Source organism: Nomascus leucogenys, chromosome 1a (assembly GCF_006542625.1).
Source record: "Nomascus leucogenys isolate Asia chromosome 1a, Asia_NLE_v1, whole genome shotgun sequence".
Lineage (NCBI taxonomy): Eukaryota > Metazoa > Chordata > Mammalia > Primates > Hylobatidae > Nomascus > Nomascus leucogenys.
The window spans coordinates 84,748,715-84,761,979 of record NC_044381.1 but is presented as its reverse complement, the minus strand read 5'-3'; the positions used below and the strand labels follow the sequence as shown (position 1 = coordinate 84,761,979).

The 13,265-nt window shown below is 46.4% G+C and overlaps 1 protein-coding gene across 1 annotated transcript in view; it reads left to right on the top strand.

The window, feature by feature from the left end:
* The window catches only part of ZFYVE26 (zinc finger FYVE-type containing 26), a 69,557-nt gene extending 56,292 nt beyond the window's left edge, over positions 1-13,265 (top strand). The window contains exons 36-42 of the mRNA XM_003263599.3: positions 3,609-3,806; positions 4,503-4,702; positions 5,548-5,689; positions 5,994-6,053; positions 7,246-7,428; positions 8,689-8,733; positions 11,148-13,265. Coding sequence (XP_003263647.2) covers positions 3,609-3,806; positions 4,503-4,702; positions 5,548-5,689; positions 5,994-6,053; positions 7,246-7,428; positions 8,689-8,733; positions 11,148-11,351 — 1,032 coding nt within the window. The 3' untranslated portion in view covers positions 11,352-13,265. The remainder of the gene's footprint in view (positions 1-3,608; positions 3,807-4,502; positions 4,703-5,547; positions 5,690-5,993; positions 6,054-7,245; positions 7,429-8,688; positions 8,734-11,147) is intronic.

Sequence of the window (13,265 nt, the reverse complement as noted above, 5' to 3'; positions counted from 1 at the left end):
AAAACATAAATAGACTCATGTTATTCCCCTCCCTAAAAGGCCTTCAGAGGATCTCCAGATTCCTTAGCATGGAAGAACTCCAGATTCCTTAGCATGCTACATAACTCACCAGGATCAGGCCTCCTTACTTCTCTAATTTATTTTCACCACAAATCCTATCTGTACCTTACATTCCAGACTCATTAAATTACTTAAATTTTCCTGATTTACCATGCACTGTCTTTTTTTTTTTTTTTTTTTTTTGAGCCGGAGTCTTGCTCTGTTGCCAGGCTAGAGTGCGGTGACAAGATCTTAGCTCACTACAACCTCCACTTCCCATGTTCAAACGATTCTCCTGCCTCAGACTCCTGAGTAGCTGGGATTACAGGTGCATGCCACCATGCCCGGCTAATTTTTGTATTTTTAGTAGAGACAGGGTTTCACCATGTTGGCCAGGATGGTCTCGATCTCTTGACCTTGTGATCCACCTGCCTGGGCATCCAAAGTGCTGGGATTATAGGCTTGAGCCACCGCGCCTGGCCACCATGCACTGTCTTATTTCCACAAGTCTTTATATGCTATTTTCTCTACCTAGAGTTCCCTGCCTCTCCATGTTTTCCTTTTTTTTTTTTTTTGAGATAGAGTCTGGCTCTGTCGCCCAGGCTGGAGTGCGGTGGCACAATCTTGGCTCACTGCAAGCTCCGCCTCCTGGGTTCACACCCTTCTCCTGCCTCAGCCTCCCAAGTAGCTGGGACTACAAGTGCCCGCCACCATACCTGGCTAATTTTTTCTATTTTTTTTAGTAGAGATGGGGTTTCACCGTGTTAGCCAGGATGGTCTCGATCTCCTGACCTCGTGATCTACCCGCCTCGGCCTCCCAAAGTGCTGGGATTAGAGGCGTAAGCCACCGTGCTCAGCCTGTTTTCTTAAAAAATTCATATTTGTCAGGAGCAATGGCTCACACCTGTAATCCCAGCACATTGGGAGGCCGAGGTGGGTGGATCACTGGGTCATGAGTTTAAGACCAGCCTGACCAAGATGGTGAAACCCTGTCTTTACTAAAAACTACAAAAATTAGCTGGGTGCAGTGACAGGTGCCTGTAATCCCAGCTACTCGGGAGGCTGAGGCAGGAGAATTGCTTAAACCTGGGTGGCAGAGGTTGCAGTGAGCCAAGATTGCGCCACTGCACTCCAGCCTGGGCGACAGAGTAAGACTCTGTCTCAAAATAAATAAATAAATAAAATTCTGTTTATCCTTTTAGTATCCTTTCAGGCCCTCTCTGTTAAGCATTCACAGAACACTCAAGCAGCATTAGCCACCATTGCCCCTGGTACTGCATTTATCCTACTGGATTGCAACTGTTTGTTTACAATTGAGTCTTTCCATCTGGACCAAGAAGGCCTATATTTTATTTATCTGTATATTCAGGCACCTGACCTAGTACCAATTATGCATGAGTGAGTGGATAGATGAATGGATGGCTTGGAAGTTCTTGAGGTGCTGCCCTTCTGAGGTGTTCTATCTCTCCTAGAGAGCTAATGCCCCTGCTTCTTAAAATGTGGCCTACAACTTTTAGATTAGGTCTGGTTTTCTCTGTTAGGAACAACTTGAATCAGGAAAGAAGCCCCTAACCCTCACCCACTATGAATGTTCTCAAAGCCCAGATCCATTCTGCTTCCAAACAGCTTGTGCCCAGTGCCACTATGCTAGCATGGTATACCACTGTGACTTTATAGTCATCCTTGACTCTCCGTTAATTACTCCTAACCTCAAGTCTAAATGCCAGATGATTATTAAATAGCCAAGGACTATTCTGGGCACTAAGGATACAGTAGTAAAAAAAAAAACAGACAAAAGTCTGGGCATGGTGGCTCATGTCTGTAATCCCAACACTCTGGGAGGCTGAGGCGGGTGGATCACTTGAGGTCAGGAGTTTGAGACCAGCCTGGCCAACACGATGAAACCCTGTCTCTACTAAAAATATAAAAACTAGCTGCGCATGGTGGCATGAACCTGTATTCCCAGCTACTCGGGAGGCTGAGGCAGGAGAATCGCTTGAACCCAGGAGGCAGAGGTTGCAGTGAGCTGAGATTGCGCCACTGCACTCCAGCCTGGGTTACAGAGTAAGATTCTGTCTTAAAAAAAGAAAGAAAGAAAGACAAAAATATCTGCCCCCGTAGTAGGAAGAGAGATAGTAAACATGAGAAATAAAATAGATATTGTAGATGATGAATAAGAAGAAAAATAAAACAGGGAGGAGGAAGGGGTGGCTTATGTAATTTTAGACTGGGTGCCCAGGGAAGGTGACATCTGAGTAAAGCGCCAAAGAACACGAGGAGTGAATCATGCAGATCTATGGGGAAGGCAGAGGGTGTGATGAGGGCAAAGGCCAGGGTGGCTAGAGCAGAGTCTGCTGGGACAGGGTACTATCAGATAAGGTCAGAAAGGTCACGGGCCAAATCACGCAGGACCTTGTGGACATTGTGAGGGATGAGAAAGGAAACCCCTGGGAGACTGTGAGCAGAGGAGTAATGTGATCTGGCTTCAGTTTCAGTAGTCACTGGGGCTCATTTGTGGGCATTAGACTGACAAGAGGTAAGAATGGAAGCTGATAGACCAGGGAGGAGTCTTGCAATAATCCAGACAAACGATGATGGCGGGATCCAGTGTGGTCCAGGGGATGGTGGGAAGTGGCCAGATTTTGTGTGCTGTAATGGTGATAGTGGAGCCAATAGGATTTGCTGATGGATTTGATGAAGGAGTGTGAGGGAAAAGATGACTAAAGTTTTTGACCTGAACAACTAAAAGAATGGAGGCACAGACTGAGAAAGGGAAGACTGTGGAAAGAGCAGGTTTCAAGAAACAAGCAAGAATGTAGTTGTAGATGTATTCAGTTAGATCTCCAAGTGGACATGTTGAGTAGACAATTGGATATAAGTTGGATGTACTGTTCTGGAGTTCAGGAGGAATGAACAATCTGGAGATGGGGATTTAGGCATCATCAGCAAATCAACAGTATATTAAACAATGAGCCTGGATGAAATCACCAAGAGAGTGAGTATAAATAGAAAAGAGTGTAGGTTCCTCCTAAGCCCTGGGGAGATTGGGAGGGATCAGCTAAGAAAATTGAGAAGCAGCAGCCAGAGACATAGACAGAAAATCTGGAGAGGATAGTGTGCTGGAGGCCAACTGAGGAGAGTTTTTTCTCAATTATTTTAAAAAGGCTTTTCAAGGAGGAAGAAGCCATCTCTGTCAAAAGCTGCTGATTGATCAGATAGAAAATGAGGATCAAGAATTAACTGTTAGATTTAGAGTTTAGTGGTCACTGGTGACCTAAGGGGCAGTTTCAATGGGAGTTATGGTGGGTTCAAGAGAAAAATCACAGGAGGGAATTGGAGACAGTAAGGGTAGATAACCCTGTCTAGGGGCTTCTCTGTAAAAGGAAAGAGAGATGTGAAGCAGTCGCTAGAGTGAAATTCTCAAAGGTATCTGTGACACATAAAAGATTAAGAAGCACTGCATTGGGAGGATGCTGAAGGTCCATCAATAGAAGGAAATTCAGAGTGGATCCCAGACAGTGCCAGAACCAGGCTCAAGACTTCTGACTTCTCACCCTGCCCTGCTCCAGGAGAGTCCTCCAGAAGTTTTTATAGAAGGCATTTTCCAGCCAAGCTATAAAAGTGGGAAGCTACACACTTTGGAGAACTTGCTAGAATCCATTGATCCAACCTTGGAGAGCTGGGGAAAGTACTTGATTGCTGCCTGCCAACATTTACAGAAGAAGAACTACTACCACATTCTGTATGAGCTGCAGCAGTTTATGAAGGTAATGGCAGCCCCTTCCTGCCTTCTACCTCTGTTGCTGGTGCCCCACCCTGCAGGAGAGGCAGTGCACGATGAGGGAATGAGACTGTCATTGGTCCCTGGCCTTGCTATTTGGCTGACCCTAGAACAAATCCATGTTGCTCTCCAGCATTGTTAAATAATACTAGGATTTCCATCCTAAGTTTGGGGGCAGACTTTAATCCTGTCAATAATGGCATTCTTCAGAAAGCAAGAAATGGACAGGTAAAAAAAAGAAATGAATGGTAATTTCAAGATAAGCATGAGGCATGAATGTAGAATTCATAAGGAATGATGGAAAAGTTAGTGTTTTTAGAGAAAATATGTGAAGGGAGAAGGAACACGTTCCTCCCAATCTGCCTGAGGATTGTCACTACTAAATTGAATTATCTAATGCCAAAGTACAAGTAAAGCCAATTTGAGTGGAGAATCAGAAATATCTTCTTTTAGCATCTCTTCGGTGGTGGAATAATGTCCTACCCAAGAGCTCCACCAGTCAGTGCACTTCAAGATCTCTTGGACCTTGGGGTGACAGGCTCAAAATAGCAGTTCAGCTTGTGGTGGGAGTGGGTGCTGGAAACGAGGTCTCATAGGCAGAAATCAGATGAGAATTCTCATCACACCCCACCCTCCAAACCCCTGATTTACTTAGACCTGAACATTTACTTTCCTCTTCTAGGACCAAGTTCGAGCTGCCATGACCTGTATTCGGTTCTTCAGTCACAAAGCAAAGTCATATACAGAACTGGGAGAGAAACTCTCATGGCTACTTAAGGCCAAGGACCACTTGAAGATCTACCTCCAAGAAACATCCCGCAGCTCTGGAAGGAAGAAAACCACATTCTTCAGAAAGAAGATGACTGCAGCTGATGTGTCAAGGTAGCTGGAGGTTCAGGGGACCATTGGTGTGGGGCAGAAAGGGTGGGAGCAATTGTCTGTTGGTGATGAATCTACTCTTGTCCATTCCCCAAATCGTGAAAAAAAATCTAAAGGGAATCATCCCTGGTTGACAGTGTCTAGTACAAGCCTGGAAAGCCTACAGAGGAGCTGGTAGGGGGAGTGGGAGTGGAGGGAGGATTAGCATCACAGGCTGCAATCAGACTACACTCCATACTCCTTACAGTAGGCAAAAAGGCTCCTGCACGTTCTGGCCCCTGCTGATGTCACCATCTTTATCTCCTGCTACTCTCTTCTTGCTAAGCATCGATCCCTGGCCTCCTCAGGGCTCCTCAACACACCAAGTCCTTAATTCCTCTCAGCTTTTATACTTGCCAGTCCCTCTACATAGAACACAACATCTGGAGTAAATGCTCTACCACTACCATTTATTGCCTCCAGAGGCTTAATTGCTAACTATTTTATGTGTTTGTTTACTATTCATTTCTCTTCTAGCCTATAAACTCTGAGGGCAGGGCTCATCTCTCTTGACCTCTGTTATTGTACCTGGCACATAGGTGCTCAATAAATGCTTATCAATTCAATGACTGGATCCTATGTGGTTCCACAGTGCACCATAATATTGTGAGTCTGTGCAGGACACGAGATCACCATTTTTTTGGTGTTGTCATAACTGCTTTTAAGGTATTTGAGGTCTCTTTTCCCACTGCATCACTTGTTTTCCCTTTTTCATTGCCATATTATTCGACTTCTCAGTCTCCTGGCCTCAGTCACCTCACTCCTGGGGCCCCTCATGAGGCTGGACTGTGCATGTTCTGTCACCACAGGCACATGAACACACTTCAGCTGCAGATGGAAGTGACCAGGTTCTTGCATCGGTGCGAAAGTGCTGGGACCTCTCAAATCACCACTTTGCCTCTGCCAACCCTGTTTGGAAATAACCACATGAAAATGGATGTTGCCTGCAAGGTACATGCAGCGTTTCAGACCTCTGGCAGACTATTATCATCTTTTAGAACACTTAACATAATTGCAGTTGTCTAGTGATTATTTCAGTTGTTTGTTTGATGGCTGCCTCCTCACTAGAATATGAGCCACCAAAGACTGGTGATCAGATCCATTTTGATCATTCTTGTGTCCCTAGTGCCTGGCACTTAGCAGGGTCTCAACAAATATTTGTTGAATAATTGAATAAATAGAGGCCTTCATTTTTGGTCAAGAGGATTCTCTAGTAATTGCCATGTTTTTAAGCATGATTCCCTTTCCTTTTCAGGTCATGCTGGGAGGGAAAAATGTAGAAGATGGTTTTGGAATTGCTTTCCGTGTTCTGCAGGTATGACTTGGATCATTCAAATCATACTGAGGACAATCAGCACCTGACCACAGTTCTGGGAGGGATTATCCTTTAGGAAATTCTTATCCCAAGAAAAGTAGATTTACATGCACATTAGGGATGAAATCAAGGAGATGACTGTTATAGAACTGGGTCAAATTCAAGACTCTAGGCCACTTTGCCAGAAGCCAAGTAACCCATGACAAATTCATCAAAAGCTACCAAATAAATACCAGGAGCCAGGTCTCAGTTCCCCACAGCTGCTTCCGAGAAACACTGCTGGTTCTCACAGGGAGCATGGCTGGAGGGATGGCCAGGGGCTTTCCACTGGCCACAAGGGCTGTTCCCCATCCTTAGTCTGTACAGGAGCTGGCTGGAGGAATATGTTTCCTATTGCTTGTGATAAAAGGACACAGGTGGGGCTGTGGTACTGGAGCAGGGGCTGGAGCAGGGCACTGAGACCATCAGGGGCAGAGTCTCTACAGACCTGCCCACCACCACACAGCTCCATGCAGATACCCCAGGAGCTGAGAGCAGGCAGCTTAGGGCAGGCAGGGTATTTATGCATTGTGCGTGTGTCAGTGATCAACGGCTTCATACGTGATTAGTCAGGTGTTTTTCTTCCCATCTATTTTTGGTGTTGGACAGAGCTCACCACACACAGATATCCCGGTAGGCAGGCAGAGGGGCAGCTCCACCCAGGCCCTGTGGCATAAGGGTTCTCTTAGACCAGGTTTAAAGTGTTCATCTGGCAGTTTTCAGCAAATGGGTCTTTCAGTGAATGGGTCTGTTTCTGAACACTAAGTCACCTGCCTCTTAACAGAGCACCAGGTGTCCAGGGCAGCAAATACCAGCCCCCAATGCCCATTTCTCAAGAAAAAGCAGACTTATTAGAAAATGAACTAGTCTTAGGATTTTGATAAGAATATTTTCAGTGAGTGCCACTGCAGCAAGTGAAATGTACCATTTTAGATACTACAGCTGCAGTTTTTGTGGATGCTTCCTAAAGGTCTACCTAACTCCAAAGAGGAATTGACGCTTGCTTTTTGTTTGGTATATTTATGTTTTCTACTGTGACCACAATCAATATGGCTTATCTACATCAAGCATAGCGAGAGCTTTTAAATGCTGCCTCCCTCCCCACTGTTAACATTTCCTGCTCCTAAGCCCATCATCTCGTGTTCTGTTCTAGGACTTCCAGCTGGATGCTGCCATGACCTACTGCAGAGCTGCCCGCCAGTTGGTGGAGAAGGAGAAGTACAGTGAAATCCAGCAACTGCTCAAATGTGTCAGTGAGTCAGGCGTGGCAGCCAAAAGTGACGGGGACACCATCCTCCTCAACTGCCTGGAAGCGTTCAAGAGAATTCCACCCCAGGTACACTCCCTCCCGTACCTCTTGGCTCCTCCATCAATTTCAGTGTCTTCACATCCCCATCTTTATTGTTCTGTTTCCCATAATGTGCCTGAAACTCTACAAGATCCTTTTATCATTCTGAACCCCTCTGCAATAATGGCCTCGCCATAATTGACCCTTCCCTCTAAAGAAAATTTGTGGAGATGATGTCTATACCCAGAAGGTGGCCCTCAACATCCTATTGTGTAAATTTGTTTGCACCTGGATGTGTCTATGGAGTTGAGCTTCTTCCTGCAATTCTAGAGGAGGTCAGGGTGGGCCAGCAGATGAACTTTGAAGCCTGTTACCTGCGGAATTGTCCTCCCATGGTGGCTTTTTGGAGTGAACAGAGCCACATCCATTTGTGAAGGCCAAGGACAGGCCTCTTGGGAACTGTTCCTTCTCCCTAAATTCTGAAGCTTAGTGTTATGGTTAACTTTCTTTCTCGTTCTTTTTTTTTTTTTTTTTTTTTTTTTGAGACAGAGTCTTGCTCTGCCGCCCAGGCTGGAGTATCTCGGCTCACTGGCAAGCTCTACCTCCTGGGTTCACGCCGTTCTCCTGCCTCAGCCTCCCGAGTAGCTGGGACTACAGGTGCCCGCCACCACGCCCAGCTAATTTTTTGTATTTTTAATAGAGACGGGGTTTCACCGTGTTAGCCAGGATGGTCTCCATCTCCTGACCTCATGATCTGCCCGCCTTGGCCTCCCAAAGTGCTGGGATTAGAGGCGTGAGCCACCGCACCCGGCCTTCTTTCTTGTTCTTAAAGCAGGAGTTGAGTTTAAAAAGAAGAGTCAGCCGGGTGTGGTGGCACATGTCTGTAATCCCAGCTGTTCTAGAGGCTGAGGCGGGAGGATCACTTGAGCCAAGGAGTTCTGGACTATAGTGTATTATGCCGATACATACTTAGTGTTAGAATTTAGTGCCTGCACTAAGTTCATGATCAATTTGGTGACCTCCCAGGAACAGGGGACCACCAGGTTGCCTAAGGAGGGGTGAACTGGCCCAGATTGGAAATGAAGCAGGTTAAAATTCCTGTGCTATCAATAGTGGGATCATGCCTGTGAAAAGCCACTGCATTCCAGCCTGGGCAACATAGTGAGACCCCATGTCTTTGAGAAAAAAAAAGTCAGGCAGACGTTTTCATTCTGAAGTCAGAATGGCTGGGCTGAGGCTGGGTTGGGCCCTGGCCCCCAGACTGCGGAACTCTTCTCCCTCTCACAGTGCTTTTTCTGTTCTGCACAGGAGCTGGAGGGCCTGATCCAGGCAATACACAATGATGACAATAAGGTGAGCGGAATTGTCTCCAAACCCTGGTGATGCCAATGAATAGTGTCTCAGGCTTGCCTTGTCCCCTTTATCCCTTGCTCCCCACAATAGCTCCATACAACCCGTATCTCAGCTTCTTTATTATCAGAGGTGGTGCTGAGGCTTGGATAGGGGTATAGAAAGGAGGGAATAGATGAGGAGCAGGTGAACATGGACTGCATGAGTCTTTGCCTTCCCAAGTCTTTATCCCCAAGACAAACATGTCCTAGGCTGCTCTTGAGTCTCCATTTTATACTAATGTCTTCTCTCAGAGAGCCCTAGGAAATCCCTCACCTCACCTCCATCTTTGGGTGGACTGATGGATTGAGGTTCCCAGAGTAAGCAGGTATCTCTTTATCCTAGAGGGAAAAAGGTACAGTAAGAAAAAAACCCCACCCCACACTTTGACCAGCAATGTCCACCAATGTCTCTGTCTCCAGAATGAACCTCTCCTCAGGGGCCAAAGAACTCGTCCCTGTTTGGGAAATTGGTGAACCTTTGCTTCCCGTTGCCTTTGGGAGGAGTGCCAGTCAGAATAAAAATCTTCCCAGATGCCCCCATTTGTGGCTGACCATTGGATTGATCCTTCTGCCATCTGCAGGAAGGGCCCTAGGCCAGGAGAGGCATGAGAAAGCCAGTGGCAGAAAAATTATCTGACAGCTGAGTCCCCTGTGATGAAAACTGACGTCAGGCAAAGCGCGTCTTACACGCTCCCCATGGCAATATTGCTAATCCCAGGACTGAACTTAATGGGCATTTTTCAGTCTCCAGGGTTAAGGAGAACAAGTTCTAAACATTTCTTCATTTATTTCTGTAACATCATGATGAGCTCCTTGGAAAGGATGAAATTCTGACATCCTGAAATATAGAGAATTACTTTTCTAGAGTCAGACTGAGAACCTAACAGCCAGGACAGACGCCCAGGTCCTGTGATTCCCAGACTGCAGTTCCTTCTCAAGCCTTCACTGAGCCTCCCACTCAGCAGGACAGAGACTCTATTTCTGGGAAAGACATGCGCTAAAATAGAGACAGTCCTTATTACTTTTTCAGGTATTTTTCTCTCAGCAGCTGTCTAACGCAGTTAAATGATCTTAGGCCATGGGGGCTTGCCAAAAAACAGCTTCATTCAACTCCATTCCAGACTCTCTGGCAAAATGCCCTTCTTTTGGTAGGAATTTGCCTGCCAACTTGTGATATGTATTTAACTTAGCGTACGTAGATGCTAAGGGGAGCTGAAGGCCTGGGGAGAACTAACATCCTAGGGCAGCAAGTGGATACCCAAGCAGCACAGGACTGGATCACTTTAGTGACCTCAGAACATGCCAGACATCATTTAGCTGTAGGAGATTATCTATAATTCAGCTTAGAGAGGAAAGAAAGACTTTAGTGACCAAAATAAATAACAGATGGAGCATTGATACAGGAAGCAAGGCGAGTCCCCTCCACTAACCAACAGGGATTATTGCAGCAGAAAGGCAGCTGCTGGCAGAAGCTCTGTGGCAGCTTATGAAGGCCTCTCTGCTCACCAGCCTAGAGCACTGTTTAACCAGGGGGTACTGGGGAGACCAGGGCCAGGAAGGAAGGGACTTTTTTCTCCACCAAGCTGGGGATTCATGAGATGGTGATCCTGGGACATAGACACATATGCACATCCTGCAACAGCTGCCTTTGGTCCACACCGGCAGAGTCAAATCAGGTCTAAGTGGGGTTAGACCTTAATTTGACTTTTTCCAATCGTGTGTGTGTGTCTTCCTCCCCAGATTTCCTGTAATTATAAAAAAAACTTTAGATTCAGCAGGCTGAAAACAGAAAAATAAAGGAGGATCTATTTGTCCATTCTAGGAGGGTTCTGATGGTTTATTCATTCCTGTAATACATATTCATTGAACACCTACTACATGCCAGGCCCCGTGCTAGGTGCCAGGAATACTACAGGAGTAGAAATAACAGACACTACTCTTGCCCTCATGAAGCTTAAAGTCTGGACAAGGAGACAGGCATCAATCAAATAATCACCCAAGTAACTACAAAATCACAACTCTGGGCGAGAGCAATGCTCATCCTGAACCCCAGAAGATGCTGGAGAGCCTGGGAGAGTGAGGAGGAGAGTGTCAAGAGGGAGTGGACAGAGACTAGACTGCCTGCTGGCCTGCCTTCTTTTTTAAATTCTTAGCTTATTTGTAAAAACTTTTTACACTATAAAATAACACAGTGTTATAGCATATGTCCAGAATACTGAAAGAGTTGTTTTAATGCCATAAAATGCACGAATCCCGTTATAAATGTGGCAGGTGAGACGTGATGTCTGTCTGCCCGAGCTTTCTGCTGCAGCTCTGTATACTTGATTTGTCAGTGATGGATGCCTTTCCGCTGTCTCTTTTATAACTGACTGCCAGGTTCGGGCCTACCTGATATGTTGCAAACTGCGTTCTGCCTACTTGATTGCTGTGAAGCAAGAACACTCACGGGCCACAGCCCTCGTCCAGCAGGTACAGCAGGCTGCCAAGAGCAGCGGGGATGCAGTAGTGCAAGACATCTGTGCCCAGTGGCTTCTGACAAGCCACCCCCGGGGTGCCCATGGCTCAGGCTCCAGGAAGTGACCTTGGGCAGTGGGGCCAGGAACACATGGCCTGAGAGCTGGGCAACAGCAGTGATGGCGATGCCCTCCACCTCTTTCCTCCTGTGGAGTGGGACTTCTCTGGCTCTGCCCTAGGTTGGAAAGAGCTGGATTGGACCCTACTTGCCTTCCCGGGCAAGGATAGGACCTTTCACGCAAGTGCCATGTTTCTCTAAAATTGTGGAATCTATGTGTGTTTGTCTGGAGATGGCCAGTTCTTTCTACCTCAGAGTGAGTGAGTGAGTGTGTGTGCACACACATGTGCATGTTCCTGTGCACTGATGTTTACGCCCAAGCATTTCTGAACAAATGAAACTCTTCTCCATTGAAAAGAGGCACTTTACTTTAGACTTGCCGCTCTGAAAACCTTCCCTGCGTTTTGGTTCTTGACCCGGGTTGTCCTGTTTGTACAGTCTCCTCCCTGTGGACGTGCTTTAGTAGCTCCTCTTACCTAGAGGGCTCTTACAGAGAATTAGAGCAACACCAAAAGGATTGCCTCTTTTCCCTCCTTCCCATTCCAAAATTCAGAGATGGCTGTGGGGCAAGTGCTACCTGTGGAATAAACCTGTTTTCCAGGTGTCTCTTCTCCCAAGCACAAGAAGTCCTGGAGTCTTTGGAAGGTAGTCTGAATAGAAGGGTTTTCAGGTGCAGGCATCTGAAAGCTGTGGGTATGTGTATAAATGATCAGGTCTGTGAGGCTAACATGGGCGAGAGGGAAAGAAAGGCTAACCATCCAAACAGGGATACAGGGGAGGCGGGGGTGGGGGTGGGGGAGTGGGTGCTCACAAGCACAGAGCTGCCTCTTGTGAATGTCCCTGCTGCAAAGTTGGTGGGTGAGAGAATGGGACTTCCTCTCTGAGAGTCTGGGGAGAGAAACAGTGGCCAGGATCCTAGGACTGAATGACTGGATTTTACCTATTTGAGCTGCAGTCCTGTTCGTGCTCCTTGAATTGGTTAGGAAGCTGCTTGCTTTTCCCTCCTGCTTCCCTTCAGTCTCTTCAGGACCACAGGATGGATATGCAGACATGTGGGGTCATTGGGAAGGGAGTGCGCTTCTTTTCTCTGTCTTAGAAGAGGGAGTCAAGGGTTGGCTTTGGAATTGGGCCTCTGGACAGAGTCAGAATGAGGGGATAATGAATAGGTCACATCTGGTTGGTGGAAAACTAGGTGAAGTGCTTCTTTAATATGCACTGGCTTGTCTTCCCACCCAAGATGTGACAATGTTTGAGAAAAGGTGTGTCATACTCAGTGACTTCAATTTGCAAATGAGGGGCCTAAAGAAAGCTCTGCAGCTCTGAACCTCTCACTGGCCAGAGCTCAGCCTATTCGTCCCACCCATGATGCTGAGACAAACAGAAACTGGAAGCTGAACTCAGTGTCTCTGGTGCTTAGAAACCCTGTGGATTTCCCTCTGAACCAAGATTTTTAGTAGTAAAATAAACAACTCATGGACATCTGTCAGATGAGAAGTTTTGGTCCTGTTAGAGAGGAGAAGGACTGTAATGAAACTACTAGACCCATTAGGGCTAAAGTTTGGCTTTTCCTTCCTTGAGTCATAGAACGTATCCATCTCCCAGGAAATGTCCTTCTCTGGCATCTGCTTGCCCTTCTGAGTCTGCCTTTTTTGCACTGAACATAAGCACTTTATACTAATGGGTCACAAATCTTGCAGCCCTTAATTTGGGATAATACCAGATTTTCCTGAAATTTTCCTCTAACTCATTGAACTATCAAATTATAGGCAACCACTGACTAGACTGATATGAGATAAAGCTAAAACCCTTTGAACACCACGCTGTAGTCTCCAACAGAAAGACACCACCAAAACAGATATCCATGTTGAGGGGTTGAATGTTTTACTACAAACAAGCCACAATAAAGTGTCTATCAACATGTT